Source organism: Hemitrygon akajei, chromosome 10, assembly GCF_048418815.1.
Source record: "Hemitrygon akajei chromosome 10, sHemAka1.3, whole genome shotgun sequence".
Taxonomy (NCBI): domain Eukaryota; kingdom Metazoa; phylum Chordata; class Chondrichthyes; order Myliobatiformes; family Dasyatidae; genus Hemitrygon; species Hemitrygon akajei.
This window is the reverse complement of record NC_133133.1, coordinates 31,197,243-31,215,026: the sequence shown is the minus strand read 5'-3', so window position 1 is coordinate 31,215,026 and position 17,784 is coordinate 31,197,243. Positions and strand designations below refer to the sequence as shown.

At 37.6% G+C, this 17,784-nt stretch overlaps 1 protein-coding gene across 3 annotated transcripts in view; it reads left to right on the top strand.

Moving 5' to 3' along the window:
• Window positions 1-17,784, top strand: part of LOC140734271 (pre-mRNA 3'-end-processing factor FIP1-like) — a 51,003-nt gene that overhangs the window by 22,693 nt on the left and 10,526 nt on the right. For 2 of the 3 annotated variants that reach the window (XM_073058010.1, XM_073058009.1), the window contains exons 5-10: window positions 1,425-1,480; window positions 10,724-10,834; window positions 11,899-12,029; window positions 12,653-12,777; window positions 14,528-14,645; window positions 16,480-16,618. In XM_073058010.1, the coding sequence (XP_072914111.1) occupies window positions 1,425-1,480; window positions 10,724-10,834; window positions 11,899-12,029; window positions 12,653-12,777; window positions 14,528-14,645; window positions 16,480-16,618 (680 nt within the window). The remainder of the gene's footprint in view (window positions 1-1,424; window positions 1,481-10,723; window positions 10,835-11,898; window positions 12,030-12,652; window positions 12,778-14,527; window positions 14,646-16,479; window positions 16,619-17,784) is intronic. The other variant, XM_073058011.1, reaches the window with a different exon arrangement.

The following is a 17,784-nucleotide window of genomic DNA, read 5'->3' as shown; positions in this document are numbered from 1 at the left end:
GGTGAGCACTCTTTACACAATGCTGGAATGGGATGGGAAAATATGATTGTGATAAGAATTATGCAGCATTATCTGTTGAATAAAGTGTCTGGGAAGCAGTGGAAGGTGAAGGCAAGGGAAATCCAATTGCTTCTCTGAAGACAGATAAAGGAAGATTTCCAGCATCTGTAGATTTTTGTTACTCAATTTTTGTTAATGTTTACACTCTGTGGCCACTGTATTGTACACCTGTACACCTTATTAATGTAAGTATCTAATCAGTCAATCAAGTAGCAGCAACTCAATGCATAAAAACATTCAGACATAGTGAAGCAGTTCAGCTGCTGTTCAGACCAAACATCAGAATGAGAAGAAATGTGATCCAAGTGACTTTTGAACATGGAATGACTGTTGGGTGTCAGATGGGATGGTTTGAGTATCTCAGAAACTGTTGATTTCCTGAAATTTTCACATACAACTCACTAGAGTTTACAGAGACTGGTGGGAAAAGCAAAAAAAAATCCAGTGAGTGGCATTTCTGTGAGCAAAGATGCCTTGTTAATTAGATAGGTCCAAGGAGAATGGCCAGACTGGTTCAAGCTTACAGGAAGGCAGCAGTAACTCAACTAACCATGTGTTATAACAATGGTGCACAGAAGAGCATCTCTGAACCCACAACACGTCAAACTTTGAAGTGGATAGGCTAAAGCAGCAGAAAGCCACACCAGGTTCCACTCCTGTACCTAGTGAAGTTGGCCACTTAATTGATTTTCTAATAATTATCATTTTGCTGAGCCCAAATTAACCAGAGAAGTTCTTCCAGATACTAATTAATTGATTGCAAAGTATTCTAGGGATGACTTGTAGTCATGAGAAGGCAGATCAATGGTGCAGCAGGTCGCACTGCTGACTCACAGATGCAGACACCAAGGTGTGGTCTCTATGAAGTTTTAATATTTGCCTCTCACATCCCTGAGACATGCTGGTAGGTTTATTAGCTTGTGTAAATTAGCTCCAAGTGTAAGTTAATGGGGAAAAAAGAATATGTTAATGAGAGAATCAAAGTAGAAATGGTAGGCATGTGCTTGAAGGAATAGGTTGCAGGGATTCACAAAATGAGAGTGTGAATGGAGCTAATAGGATTGCTTCTCAAGGCACTAGCATAGATGGGATGGGTGAAATGACCTCCTGTATTATAATGTGAATAAATAAGAGATAAAGATGCACATTTATGCTATTATAATATACTGCCTTCCGACTGTCATAATCATACTTTTTGAAGTAAGAATCTTTTTATAAAATAATGTATACAAAATCTGTTTTTTTACAAGCATACACTGATGTGGAATATTCGATTAAATAATTGAAACATGTATGAGATGCACTAATTTCTTTAAAGTTATGTTTTAGAAAATGTTTTAATTTAATGCTTTAAATTTACAAAGGGGCACACCAATGAATTTGAATCTGAAGAGTGGACGCACATATGGTTCTTCTGCAGGTTAGTGAAGGTGTTTATTCAGCAGTTAGTGAATAAATGGTGGTAGTTGACTCAGAATGCACATTTATTTATAGACCTTGCATTAATAACCAATATAGTTGAAATTAGATCACAAAAATTTCCATCATTGAAGGGACACAGTAAATCCTTCCAGTATGGACTAACCTTTGCAAAAGGAATCCCAATCCAATCTCACTGTTCTGCCCCTTTCCACACCTCTGGATCTTTTTTTTAATGCATCCATTTACTCTTAAAACAATACCATGTTTCATTCTGACTTGCAGCTGGCACAAAAGCTCTTAATAACCCAGTACAAAGAAACTTCTCTTATCTCTCCTCTTCTTGTAACAAGTTTTACATTTTTTGAGTTCTGTCCAGAGGAAGTTGTATTTTTTCTGCTTGCTCTATTGAAATACTGTAGGTTCTTTAGAAATATATTTGATTTTTGTCTTCAGTATCTCCAATTATTTTCTCAACATTTTTATTTAACTTGTATTCAGACCCAAAGCTGGGATAATTAATGTATGCTCTCCATTGTTTTCGGGTCCTCTTGTTGGACATGAGATGTCCTGAACCATTTACAGTGAACTAATTGAGCTAATACATCACTTTTATTCTTCTGTACTCCCACTTTGAAAGATTTAAATGTTTTCATAGGTATATGTTTAGCTACATTATTCAGTGTTTTTACTTCTAATATTTACTCACGTTTGTTTTTTCATAGAGCATGGTTCATCAAATTTCTTTGCATAATTGCATCTACTACCAGTCAGCTCATTCCACTAATTTGAGTTCCTAAGGTCTTGTATAATTCTCCGGGGGGGGGGGGGGGGGGGGGGGGAATCCTTAATTAAACCTCCAGGATTATCTTTCATAGGTTTAGTTTTTTTTTAATATATAATCCTTTAATGCAGAGATCTACAAAGAGATGAAGAGGTGGGCAGTCATTTTTTTGCTGTTCAAAAAAATTAGCTAAAAATAATAAATACACTAGTAACTTCTATTTAATTGTAAATGATTGGAGAGAGAATATTATCGCCTTATCGCCAGTAGCATTGATCCCTTGTCCTTTGCGCAATTTTAAGATTATAGCTTTTGTATTTATAATTTTTATTTTAGGAATTGGTTCATGGATTCTTAGATTGTTTGAAGAGGGAAATGAGCAGGAACAGAAGTGTTAAGATTGTTTGAGGAAGGTAGTAGGTTGTCAGACCCATAGAGAAGTGTAAAAGATACACAAATCATTGTAGAATTAGGGAGCTCAGTAACACAGTATCTCAAAATAATATAAGATTTCAAGTTAATTAAACATAAAAGAAAGAAGACTATTGAGAACCTTGGAAAAGATGACGATGACGGTTTGACAAAAATATTAATCAAAAGTGGAATAATGCAATGTAGAGCAGTTATTTCTGTTCTTAAACCATGACCTGCTTGGAAAGGTGATATTAGTTTACATTATATCTGAACCTATATGACTTGAGGAAGTGTGAGTCAATATACATATAATACTGTGTAAAAGTCTTGGGCACATATTTAAAAAAATTGTGTAAAGATGATTTCAAAAATAAATGAAGTTTATAATTATCAAAACAAACTAAATTACTGTATTAATCACTTTTTCTTGGATACAATTGCTGCAATCAATAGCCTGTAACATCACTTTCAGAGCTGAGCTTTTGTACTGCCTGTATAACCTGGCATTTTTACAACGTGAACTAAAGTCTGGAAGGTACAGGACGGTTGCAGCGTGACAGGTACAGGCCGGATCGATGTGGCAGAGCCCAGGTTCAAAAGCAGGGAATGAGCCAATGTTTGTCCATTGCTGGAGTGGACTTGGGTGTGGCAGAACTGAGGCCAGCTGAGGTGGCGTGGCCCAGGCCCAGGTCCGAGAGCGAGGATCGACCCAAGGTCAGCCGATTTAAGTGCCAGGCCAGATTGTAAAGTCAGGGTGTCAGGGCCGGATGTGAGGGATGAACTGGTGTTCATCTTGCTACTCCACGAGGTATACTCATCTCTGTGCAGAACTAAGACAGTGGTCTCACACAACGGACTCCTGGATCGGCTGCAGTGATGTCTGGTTTTGTGGCTGTGGACTCCTTTTTATGAACTTCTGTTTTGAATGTTATTTGCTTGCTTTATTGTTTGCACATTGAGCGTTTAATGATCTTTTTTAATGGGTTCTATTGGATTTCTTTGTTTTGACAAATCTCAGGGCTGTATATAGTAAATATACTTAGAAAATAAATGTACTTTGAACTGTGATTTTGCTATAAGGAGCAGTAACCACCCTTTGCCTTTGAAACTGTCAGTTCTCTTACAGTAGGTAGATTATCATGCAGTTTTATAAGAAAATCAGCCGGTAAGTTGTTAAAATTTAAAGCATCTGAAGAACTTGCCTCAGTCCTTTTGCAGACTTTGGCTATCTCACTTGCTTCTGTTTCTCCAGGTAATCCCAGACAGCCTTGATGATATTGAGTTCAGGACTCCATGAAGGCCATTCCATCAGTTGCAGAAATTGTTCTTTTCACTAAAGATAGTTCTTTATGACCTTGGGCCTCTGTTTGAGGACATTGTCCTGCCGCAGAATGATGTTGGGGTTGATCAAGTGCCTCCCTGATGCTATTGCGTGAAGGATGAGAAAATGCTTATACTTCTCAGCATTGAGGATCCCATTAATTCTGACCAGATCACTAACTCCCTTTGCAAAAATGCAGCCTCAGACCTGCTGGGAACCTCCGCTGTTTCAATGTTGGCTCATTCATGTAACTCTCTCCAGCTCTTCTATAGGCAAACTGCTTTCTGTTGAGCCAAACATTTCAAATTTTGACTGGTTAGTCTAGCACGTTTGCTGCCATTATTTAACACTCCAGTCCTTGTGTTTGGCAGCAACTCTTCCATGAAGACTACTTGTGATAAGACTTGTCCGGATTCTAGAGGGGTACGTGGATTCCAAAGGTTTCTGTGAATTCTGAGTTGATAGCAGTGCTGGACTTCTTCTGATTTAGGAGGAATGCTAGTTTGATGTATCTCTTCTCTCCTGCGCTCAGTTTCTGTGGCCAACCGATGTGGTTGTGATCCTCAACTTTGCCTGTTTCTTTGTGCTTTGCTTCAGAAGAACTTGGGCAGCACACTTGAAACTCCCACCTGCTGTGAAATTTCAACTTGGGAGAGGTCTTGCAGATGCAGGGTGACCACTTTGTGTCTTGTTGCTATGCTCAACCTTGCTATGGTGTAAGAATTGATGATTTGTAGGTTAAACTGTCACATCTGTCATACCTTCACCTTTTAGTTTGGTTGTCCTTTGCCCAGTTTGGTTCCTTCTACACTGATTTTTTTTTTTTTATTAGTTTTTCTATACATTTTACAAATTAAAAAACCCCAAATCACAATGAGGAACATTAATACAGTGCAAAATTAAGCATACAATGACAATATCAATATCACCAAGACCAAGGAGATGGTGGTGGACTTTAGGAGATCTAGGCCTCATATGGAGCCAGTGATCATTAATGGAGAATGTGTGGAGCAGGTTAAGACCTACAAGTATCTGGGAGTACAGTTAGACGAGAAGCTAGACTGGACTGCCAACACAGATGCCTTGTGCAGGAAGGCACAGAGTCGACTGTACTTCCTTAGAAGGTTGGCATCATTCAATGTCTGTAGTGAGATGCTGAAGATGTTCTATAGGTCAGTTGTGGAGAGCGCCCTCTTCTTTGTGGTGGCATGTTGGGGAGGAAGCATTAAGAAGAGGGACGCCTCACGTCTTAATAAGCTGGTAAGGAAGGCGGGCTCTGTCGTGGGCAAAGTACTGGAGAGTTTAACATCGGTAGCTGAGCGAAGGGCGCTGAGTAGGCTACGGTCAATTATGGATAACTCTGAACATCCTCTACATAGCACCATCCAGAGACAGAGAAGCAGTTTCAGCGACAGGTTACTGTCGATGCAATGCTCCTCAGACAGGATGAAGAGGTCAATACTCCCCAATGCCATTAGGCTTTACAATTCTACCGCCAGGACTTAAGAACTTTTTAAAAGCTATTATTAATGCTTTTTGAGATAGTGATTTAGATGCATATCATATTTTTTTACTGAGTTAAGTATTGTATGTAATTAGTTTTGCTATAACAAGTGTATGGGACATTGGAAAAAAGTTGAATTTCCCCATGGGAATGAATAAAGTATCTATCTATCTATCTATCTATCTATATGCTACAAAGGAAGAGAATTTAACAAAAAAGCGCCTAAATTGAAGACAAGTAAACTTAGTATCCTCCCCAAACCCCACAACACAAAAAAAAACTCCAGACCAACCACAACACAATATAGAGAATATAAATCAGGACAGTCAAACTCCCAGACTGTGAATGCACTTAGCAACAGAGGATAATAATGCCTACTACCAGAAAAAAAAAGGGAGCTGAAAGCAAGGGACCGAAAAGAGAAAGAAAAAACCCTAGTCAAGAGGAAGGTTATGAAAGTACTCGATAAAAGGTCCCCAGACCTTAAGGAACTTTAGATCCGAATTAAGAACTGAATAATGAATTTTTTCGAGGTCCAAGCAGGCCATAATGTCGTTAAGCCATTGAGCATGAGTGGGCGGGGCAACATCTCTCCATCTAAGGAGGATCAAGCGTCTAGCCAGGAGAGAGGCAAAGGATAATATTCGGCATTTGGGCTGACTCAGACGTAAATCTGTCTCGCCCCAGAAACCGAACAAAGCAATTAAGGGGTTTGGCTCTAGGTGCTGATTCAGAATATACGATAGCGTAGTGAAGACATCTTTCCAAAATTTCTCCAGGCTAGGACAGAACCAGTACATATGAATGAGAGAGGCCTCGCCCCTCTTGCATTTACCACAGAGCGGACTAATGTTAGGGTAGAATCGAGATAGTTTAGATTTAGACATATGGGCTCTATGAACAATCTTAAACTGTAAAAGGCAATGGCGAGCACAAAGAGAGGTTGAGTTAACCGATTTGAGAATCGAGTCCCAGTTCTCATCAGATAAGGAGGTATTTAAATCCTGCTCCCAGGCCATTTTAATTTTATCCACAGGGGCCCGTCGTAAGGCTGCTAATTTGTCTCGAATAATTGATATTAAACCTTTACCTAGTGGATTAATAGAAAGAAATAAGTCCATAGCATTTTTCGCAGGCTTTTCAGGAAAGTTAGGAATTAAAGGAGCAATAAAGTGTCTAATTTGGAGATATCTTAAAAAAATGAGCATTGGGCAGATTGAACTTAACAGAGAGCTGCTGAAAAGAAGCAAAGCGATTATCAATGAAAAGACCTTCAAAATGTCTAATGCCCTTCCTATACCAAACATGGAATGCTGAATCGTACGTAGTAGGTAAAAAAAGGTGATTATGTACGACAGGGCTGAAAACGGAAAAACCATGGAAACCATAGCATTTCCTAAACTGAGTCCATATACGCAAAGTGTGTCTAACAAGAGGATTAGCTATTGATCTGGACAGACTATTAGGGAGTGCAGAGCCAAGAAGTGCAGAGATAGATAATTCTTTAGTGGAGCTCAACTCCATTGCCACCCAATTAGGGCACTGGGGTTGACCGTGGAAGAAAGACCAGAAGGCAGCACAACGTATATTAGCTGCCCAGTAATATAAGCGAAAGTTAGGTAAAGCCATGCCACCCTCTTTTTTAGATTTTTGGAGATGGATTTTGTTGATTCTAGAGAGCTTATTCTTCCACAGATATGACAAGATAATAGTCTAAGGAATCAAAAAAAGATTTAGGAATAAAAATTGGGATAGATTGAAATAAGTATAAAGATTTGGGGAGAACATACATTTTAACAACATTAATACGACCTACCAAAGACATAGATAAAGGTGACCATTGACTGATTTCTGTTTCAGTTAATTAGTTTAGTTCATTCAACTCATCAACACGTGCATGAGTAACACAGACTACCGCCATCTACATCCCTTTCTTGCCCTGCACCTACCAATCAACCCTCCACATACCAACTGCTATTGTCCCAATCTTCACGTCCCCCAGACCCCACCTTCCACCAACTTCTCAGTCATCATGGACTCGCCTTCACTACTAAGCAGGTGAGAAGGGCTCTGGGAAAACTCAGACACGGCAAAACATTGGGACCTGATTGTATGAACCCCAAGATCTTGAAGGAGTTTGTTGAGCAGTCGTGTGGAGTTCTCCAGCACATTTTTAATCTTGAGTCTCAGCCTGGAAAGGGTCCTGACTGTGTGGAGAACATCATGTGTGGTTCCAGTACTTGAGGAGGGCCAACTGAAAGTCTTGAATGATTACTATCCAGTGACCCTGACCTCACACTTCGTGAAGACCCTAGAGAGAATGGTCTTGGTTCACTTCTGACCCCTGGTCAGATCAGCCCTACATTCTCTGCAGTTTGCTTACAGGACCATGTTGGAGTGGACGATGCTGTCATCTACCTGCTGAACAGAGCCTATTCACATTTCGATAAGTGGGGCAGCACTGTGAGGATTATGATTTTTGCTTTCTCAAGTGCCTTCAATACCATACAGCCCTCATTGCTGGGGAGAAAGCTCTGTTCAATGCAGACTGGCATTTCCATTGTATCTTGGTTAATGGGTTACCTGACTGGCAGACCACGGTTCGTGCAGCTTCAGAGCTGTGTGTCAGACAGGGCTATAAGCAGCACTGGGGCCCCACTGTATTGTACTGTATTGGTTCCCTTCCTGCTTACCCTTTCACCTCAGACTTTAGATACGACACTGAGTCATGTCATCTGCAGAAATAATAACTATAGTTGGGTGTATAAAGGCAGGATGGGAGGATGAATATGGGGCCTTAGTGGAGGACTTTTTCAAATGATGCAAGGTGAATCATCAGCAGTTCATCATCAGTAAGACAAGAGAGATGGTGATGGACTTTAGGAAGACTAAGCCTGCATTGCTCCCTGTTACTATTGATGGTGAGGACCCACAGGTACCTGGATGACAGACTTGAGTGGAGCACCAACACAGAGGCTGTGTACAAGAAGAACCAGAGTCCTTTGGAGAATGCAAGCCACTCCTTCACATGTTCTACCAGTCTGTTGTTGCCAGTACAGTCTTCTATGCGGTAGTGTGCTGGGGCATGGGCATCAACACGACTGATGTTAATAGGCTCAATAAACTGATTAGAAAGGCTGACTCTGTTATATGAGTCAAACTGGACACACTGGAGACTGTGGTAGAACAAAGGATCCTGCCAATTCTCGACAACATTTCTCACCCTCTGCATGCCACCTTGGATGAACAGAGGAACTCTTTTAGTAATAGACTAAGACAACTTTGTTGCTCCAAAGAGCACTATATGAGGTCATTTTTACCCTTGGCCATTAATGAGTCTACCTATAGCTGAAGAAGTTATGAGCCCCCTCTTGTTAGACTGTTTGAGGTAGCCTTTTTTATATTCTTTCATACTTCTAATATTTGTATATCTGAGAACTTGTAATGCTTCTATGGCACTGTAATTTCCTTTGGGATTAATAAAGAATTTATCCAAGTCGTTGATCATTAGCACCTGCTTGTTATCTTTGTTTGATCAAGCACCAGGCTATATACCTACAGAGTAATCAAGTGGTCTGGTATGTAACTTTCTTTAGCAAAATACAAAAAAATCACTAACTTTTTTTGGAAAGTGTTTGGAAATCTAAAAATTTGTTCTTTTCTACTTGCGCACTAATGCAGAAGACACAAATAAAGTATCTAAAACCAGATTTTGCACTTTTGCACAGTATGTATATTGAGTTGCCATATGGATGGAAAGAGCCAACTTCAGCTCTACTTTAATATGCAAGACAGTTTAAAATGTTACACTATAATTTGAAATTACTGCATGTTTTCTGATTGTGGAATTACATTGTGCTTGAATGTAAAAGTTGATAAATTGTATTCAGTAATGTCTCTGGGTTCTATTCCGTTCTGAATATCTTTGTAAATGTATTTAAATAGCAGTTCATCTAATATTATACAGTAATGTTGCTATTTGCCAAAAAGAAATTTAATCAGTGTTGGTTGAACAGGTGTATGTAGGATGATTGGAATTGACCTAGGTTAATATCTATTTTTAGTAGCTGGACTTGATACAAATCCAAATATTTTTTCCCCACTTAGTTTCTGTGTTGGATTGCTAATCTCAATTGGCAATTGGCTCCAACAGTTCTACAAGAAGAAGAACAAAAATTATTTTATTTTTGACCACTGATTACTCCAATGGCTGGTATAGCAAACATATTGGAGTGTTTCCAGTTGAAACAGCTTGATGAATTTTCCATGCCTGCCTACGATATAATAACCACATCAGAGAATAAAAGCTAATATTGTTCTTAAAGCTGAAAGTTTGTAAAATTCACCATAAAAGTTCAGCTAACTAAAGCTATTGTTTTAATAATTCACACATTAAAGATAAGTTGGCACATTTTATTGCTGAACCCATTAGCTTATTATTGATTAAATATTCATTTAATGTTTCACTTTTCATGTGATTTTAAAAATTACTTAGCAATTTCTGCATGTAAAAGTGAAGTTATGTAGACGATAGACAGTGAAAAGAGATTTCAACAGATCCTTAAAATTGAGATTCTTGGATATTTTCTGTTTTGGTCTGTTTTCTGTTTACATGTTCACACAGATTAAGCATTTTATTTTAAAAAATGCCACCTCTTGAAAGATTTTGTTCACTCTTATTTTTGATGAGAGAGAAATACAGTGACCCTGCAAATATTGCAGTTATCCAACAGCATTAATGACCAAAGTTTCATTATGCAGCTTTCAAAGTGGAATGATTGTGTGCAATTTCCTTGGGTGCTCTGAATTCCTTCCTTGTCCCAAAGATGTGCTGGTTTTTAGGTTAATTAACTATTGTAAATTTCCCATAATGTATGTGGCTAGTAAGTGATGTAAGTGGCTAGAGTAGTGTTAATTGGCTTGTGCAAGAGAGAAGGTTACAGAAATAATTGTCAGAATTTGACTGAATTGTTCTGACAGCTGGCATGGATGTGCTGTGCCGGTAGCCTCCTCCTGTATAATAAGGAAATATAATATGAGCGTAATATTGTTATGGATCTGATCGAATTCATGTAGTCAATATGATAGTGTTGGGTGAATATGCATGTAGAGACAACCCTAGTCACTACTGGAAATCCATGAAAAGGCAGTAACAAGAATAAGGCAGGTTAAGACACATAGAATTCAAATAGTGTTAAATGTCTTCTCTTCCTTGCCTCAGCAAAGCTGCATTCTAAAGGCATTGATCTTGAGGCCCCTGGAAGCATCAATGGAATTCCTGTGATTGAAGTGGATTTGGATTCATTTGAAGTTAAACCCTGGAGGAAACCAGGTAAGTTTGTTTTGCCTTTTAGTGTTTAGCACAATTTACCTTGCAAATGCACAATCGGCTTCCCTTGTCATCTAGTTCCTCAGAGGCATAGCTGGCAGGAATGATTGGGCTGGGGTTTTTTAGTGTGTTTTAGCACAATAATTCTTGATGGCAACCATTAAAACAGCTAATTCTGTAAAACTGACATCAATTTCAGCAACTTCCCTGTTCCTGTGGAATTTCCAAAGAGGAAGTTTTACGGAGCTTGAAAGAGTTAAAAGGAGTCTGGGATCATTGGACTGCAATTTTCCTGTAGTTTATGAATTTATTTGAATATTGAGTTGTTAATGTGAAGAAATATGGATTTTGATACAGGCAAAATTACACAGTGAGAAACTAGTTACAGCGAAGTTTTCTCCACAAATATAACATTAAAATGTAATATATGATTTAGATAATTAAATGTAATTATGTATGTATTTCATAATACATACAAGTATTATGAACAGTTCTGGAACAGTTATTACCTCTCAACCATCAGGCTCTTGAACCAGAGGGAATAAGTTCACTCAACTTCACTTGCCCCAGCACTGAACTGTAAATATTTATTTATTGCTTATTTATTATTTTTTCCTTCACTTTGATTGTTCACCCTGTTGGGCACAGTCTTTCATAGATTCAGTTACGTTTCTTGTATTTATTGTGTATGCCCACAAGAAAATGAATCTCGGGATTGTATATTTGCTTAGAACTTTGAACTTCTCATTCAAGGGCAGCATGGCCAGGGGATTATTCCTTTCTCTAAGGAAATGTTACTGCATATCTATGTCAAAGAAGCTAGAGCAACAAAGACAGACACTGATTCAGGTTTGAGTGTCCTGGGCAAGAACCAATGCAGAGAATGTGGGGCAAATGATGGCATCCTGTGTTGTCTACAATTTATCTGGATGGATGTCGGAATAGAAGGGCAAGGTTAATAAAAATAAATAATCCACTTGGAAAGTTGGAAGGAAAATTTGCTGTTGGATTAATTGGCCCTTAAGCAATGTGTACCTATTTTCTTTCCATATTTTTTTTCCCCATAGGAGCTGACCTTTCAGATTATTTTAACTATGGCTTCAATGAAGAAACATGGAAAGCTTATTGTGAGAAACAGCGAAGACTTCAGTTAGGACTTGATCCTGTCGTTGCATCTGGTTCAGAGAACAAAATATTGGTACAGAAAAGTTTTGTTATTTAACAACTAAAACGGATAATGATTAGCTTGTAACTGTGTCATAGAATGTAGAAATCTTAAAAATTCTTTGGATGGAGTAAATTCAAACTGAAATAAAAAATTGCTTGAATATTTCTTTTGCATTGAAAGGTAATGAGTCCAGGTTTTTTATTCTGAATTGGTTAATTACAAGAAACCAGGAACCTTGAGGAAGTCTCCTTGTCAGAAGTTGAATAAAATGTGTGTCAGTTCAATTGTCCGCATTTGGTATTTGAGGATAATGTACAGAGCACACTCCATGGGCCCCAGATTTTCTTCCTGGCATTTACAGTAGCATGTGAGCAAAGAAAGAACTCATTTTTGTACATTTGATTTGGTACTCAAAATGTCAAAGCACTTCATGGTTTATATGGTGTTATCGCATAGATAAATGTGGATGTTTGTTTAAGGAAAATGGATAGTGTTTTAATAAATAAGCTTTTGGTAGTCATAGGTATGAGAAATATTGTCTTAAGTGCATACTATCATATAATCCTTTCATCCATGATTTCACTGATAAGACTTTGTTAACATTTTGTATATCTGCTTTAAGGTATTATTTAAGACACTTTCTTTTTACCTAGTTTCAGCAAGGGAGAGTGTGCAATGTGGAGAAGGATGTCGAAAACAACTTGCCAAAAGTGGAATTGAAGACTGATTTCACATCTCCACCTGGAGGAAGGATGAAAGCAGGCCCACCACCCAATAGGTAAGATGCACAGCTACTAAAGTCACCCAGTGTTTCTGTTGGAATGTTAAATAAGTCTTAAAGTTCTGTACAACAGGTGGAGGTGAAGAGAAATTATCATCATACTTTTAATTATATGTGCTGTTATGTGATTAATAGAGAAATGTAAATTCAGGATATATTTAACGTTGATAATACTTCAGTCAGGGATTACAGATTGTGAATGAAGAAAATCTAAAATGTAAAATTCAGCACTGAGCTATTCAGATTAGGAAATTTCCAACTCCAAAATCAGTCCATGATCTGCATTAATCTGACCAGTCTAAACCAGCTCCAACAGTCATGTAACATAATTAGCATTCAGGTTTACAGTGCAGTGATGTAACTTCTAAAAACGATGCAAGAGGAATTCCTCCTTCACTACTGGTTTCTTTAAAATGGAAATGAGTGTACACCAAATCTTTAATTTTTATACAATATACTGAAATGCATATTCATCACCCTTCAGAAATTTAATCTTTAGTCATTTAATCTGCAAAATTTAGTGATATCTTGCATGAATAAATAGGATATTTTTACAGCTAGTGAAATCAGTGGCATTGTATTAACCTGATGCATAATCATTGCTAGTGGCTTTACTGAAGACAGTTAAATAGCCATGGGTATTACACTGTTTTTACTGGATTTAATATAATCTTGCCTGAACTGTTATTTGGAGTTAACCTTTAGTTACTGGACAAAGCCAGCATTGTCTGCATGTAAATCTCCTTACTCACCTTTACTTCCAAGAACTCGAAAATGTAATTTTTCAGGACTGAACTCTCTTATGTATCTGTGTGCATTTCCTATCCATTGCAGTGAAGTAATACTGAACCCTCAGCATAAAAGGTCGAGCAAGCTAGGGTTTTTCTCTTTGGAGCAAAGGAAGATGAGAGTCAACTTGATAAAGGTGCATAAGATCACAGTATAAGAAGCATAGATAGAGTGGACAGTCAGCACCTTTTTTCCCCAGGCAGCAGTGGCTAATATCAGAGGACATCCTTTTGAAGTGAGCGAAGGAAAGTTTGGGGGGGGGGGGGATATAAGAGGTAGATTTTTTAATACAGAGAGTGATAAGTGGGTGGTGGTAGAATTGGACACATTAGGGACATTAGGACTCTTTTATGTAGATAAAGGATTATGGGCTATGTAGGAGCAAAGAAATATGTTGATTGTGGAATAAGTTTAAAAAGTCAGCACAACATCGTGGGCTGAAGGGCTGGTACACTGTTGTACTTTCCTATGCTCTAAATTAGTAATGTATGAAAACTAAAGTTTTCCCTTTTATTTCCTAATTATCGTGAAATATCACAAATGTTTTCATTTTCCCCACCCTTCCCATTAATTAATTTTTGCAACAGCGCAGAACCATTTAACATTTGCATGCATGAGATGTGGCTTGTGGAATTATTTATATATAGACAACCCCTATGTTATGGGTGTTTGGGGTAACAGAAATCTGTCCTTACAGAATTCACAAATATGAAAACATTTAAATAAAGAACTTCCTCTTTCAACTTGTGTTTCCTGATGCATGCGTGTTATGGAAAGTTGTGATGTGGGTTATTTTTTAGGAACACAATCCCCATTACGCAGGGACCATTTGTATTTACAGTATATATAACATTGTTGGAAAATCTGATTTAACCAGATATTTTTAAATGATACTAATTCTCAGAATTTTTATTTGACCCAACTTTTTGGAACTATCAGATTTAATGTAAAAATTAAGTGTTTCCTCCAGAAAACTTGCGGGCACGATTGACGTTATTGGTGGATACACGGGTTCCATCAGGAGAGTAGAAGGAAGGCGACGAGACAAGCATGGAGGAGATGAGAGTACAATTCAGGTAAAGTAATTTCTTCCTGATATTAATGGGAAATAAAATTAGTTTTTTTTTGTTAAAAGCAAGTGGGTCTCATTATAAGGATACATTGCTGTTAGATGTTACGGACAGAACATATTTCAGTTCAGTGCTTTGTATGGAGTTGCTTCATTGTGAATAGTGTAATTCTGATTTGCTTCTAAGCTGTTCAGTGCCTTGGTACAATATTGCAGCAAGATCATAATTTCAACAGAAGAGATGAGAAAGGTGTTTAGAGTGGGTGTTAGTCTTGGTTTGGGTCAGTATTAAATGGAAGTGTTACATTATATGAGAATGTAACACCATATACAAAATGGGTGAATGGTTTTGTCAGACTTGTCATTTTCCTAATCAGAAATTAATTCAAGACTCCTTCAGTCTGTTCAGGTGGATGGAAAAGATTCTCTGAATCTATTTAAAGAAGAAAGTTTCCCCAGCATCACAGCCAATGTTTATCCTACATTTGGATCATAAATATTAGCTGGTCATTTGACTTGTTCCTGGAATCTTCCAACTTGACTATCGTAATGACACAGAAGCAGACATGAACAATAGCAAATAATTCAAGACATATCCAATTTTTGTTCATAGATTCTATCAGTAGGATGCTTTTAGACTCTTTTAATTACTAGTTTTGCGAAGAATTAATTGAGGTGGTTTCTGGAGTGCCATTCTTTAGCAGAAAGTTTTAAAAATGTGTTTAAAATCCATATGTACTACTGGATAATCAGAAAACGTTTTGCCTGATTCAGAAAGTCATTGAAATCATTTGTATTATGCCTTCATAATCTTCGCTGAAATCAAATTAAAAGGGTAATTTGTGCCATTATAACTTCTATAATTAATACTGATGTCCTTTGAGAAAGATCTTCCTAAAACCATAACTGAGTAGCTGTATATTTAGCAAATAGAATTGGCATATGCTGATCAAGGTAGGTTAAGGAATTGGGCAAACAAATGGCAAATGCAGTACAATAAACTCATGCACCTGGGCTATGGAAATCAGCAGTGAGATTGTTTTTGTTTTATACTGCAAAAGGGCCAACAGAAGAGTAGCCTCAAGATTGGTAAAGAGCTCAGTGAAACATATTCCAGAATAAATCAGAGCCAGTGAAAACTAGCACAATTTCAGTATATATAAAACAGCAAAACTCCTGACAATTTGGGGCAAGGGGTGGGCAAAGACACAAGATATTTTTTATAGTGCACTTGTCACTGCCAAGTTAAAACACTTGATTTTGATTTTATTTTAGACAGGATACTGAATATGTTGATAAAGAAAATTTGGCATTTGAAAAGCAAAAATGGTCCTTGCAGTGGTTACAAAAATATTAGTGGTTTAAGTATGTGTATATACAATGCAGTGAATTCTGATCGAGTTCTGAGAGGGAACACTAATGAGAAATTTAACACCGTTACATATTGCCTGCTATAAGCTCAAGAAGTCATCGTATCTGTAATGATGTTTGTGAAACCAGGAGAATTAGGGTAGGAAATCTGCATGCAAACATTAAATGGTGGAAACACACAGCAAGTCAGGCAGCAATTGTGAAAGGAAAAATAAACATTTCAGGGTATTTAAATTGCAACATTAACTCTGCTTCTCTTCCCCATAATGCTGATTGACTTGCTGTAATTTTTATTCAGATTTCTAATACCTGCAGTCGTTTGGCTTAGTCTAGCCTTTTCACTTCGGACTCAACTCCTGCTTATTTACCAAGTACTGTGTTAAATAACCCAGGAGAGTATTCAGTTTAAGGGAAAATTAAAGATTAGCTAGCTTTTGTATAAAACAATATATTTTTGTTTGGGAGAACAGGTTCTTGGAGACCATGGAAACAAAAGACCACCATTTCCCACGCCTACAGGCCCTCCTCCTCCAATGCCTGGACCACCCCCTCATTTCTTGCACCCACCTCCTCCTGTCACAAGTGGACCGCCACCCATGCACCCACCAGGTAAGCTGTTAAATATAGTTGTTTCTAATTTCATATTACCAAATAAGGATTCAATAAGAAATGAATAGCAGGTAGGGATAAATACTGGAATTTCTGTTGACAGAAACAGATTTTAAAGCACAGCTCCCAGGAAATTAACTCTGCTAGAGCTAACCTGTAAATTTACTATTTGCAGTTTGTCATATTATTTAATTTATCATCTGCTCTGATTTAACTTTTTAATTTGAATTTTGAGCACCTTGATTTACCTCCTCCACAGCTAAGGGGAATTTAGTCAAACATTTTAATTTGCTTCTAATCTCATGATTTTCCATTAAATACTTCAGTTATTGTTATTTCCAGAGAGACACTGAATTTAGTTTTTTTTCTAAATTTACTTGCTTCACTGCACAATTTAAAATAATTACGTCTAGGAGTCTTTACTTGTTATAAGACCATAAGGCATGGAAGTGAAATTAGGCCATTTGGCCCATCGAGCCTATTCTGCCAGTCTATCATGGCTGATTTATTATCCCTCTCGCCCCATTCTCCTGCCTTTTCATAATGCATTGGAGCAAAATTTATTTATAACTTTACTGAATAGATGAATAGAGAAGAGTGATTAGGATGAAAGTTGCTTTTGCCCACCTGGATCTGTAGATAAAGTTGTTATTTGCTGTTTTAGTAGGCATTGTAAATCAGAAAGGATGCTAATTTGGTCCCTGGTCTGTAAAGGGAGTTAGCAGTATAGTAATTTATTTTTGAATTGCCTAAATCAGGAGGTGATTTTGAAATGTATATACCTATGTAGAATGGGTAGAGGGGGAGCTGAGTGTAGGTATATTGTCGTCATGTTGAATAATTTGCCAACACTGACCTGAGCTTACTAGGAGTTCCACAGCCATAAATTATCCCAACAGGGGAAGATGCACTTGAATTTAATTGGGTAGATAAGTTGCGTCCTAATTTCAACAACATTGTTTGTAAGAGGAGAAGAAAATCTGTAGACCTATATATCACTTCATGTCCTCCAACAGATTACAAATGCCAGTTAGTTTGCTCCTATTTGCATCCAGCAAGCAAAATGGCCAATTTTCTATCCTCTTCCACAAGTTCTAAATTGTTGTTTGTAGGATGCTTTTGTAAATGAAGAGCATCTGGAAACTTACTCTATTTGTTTAGTTGAG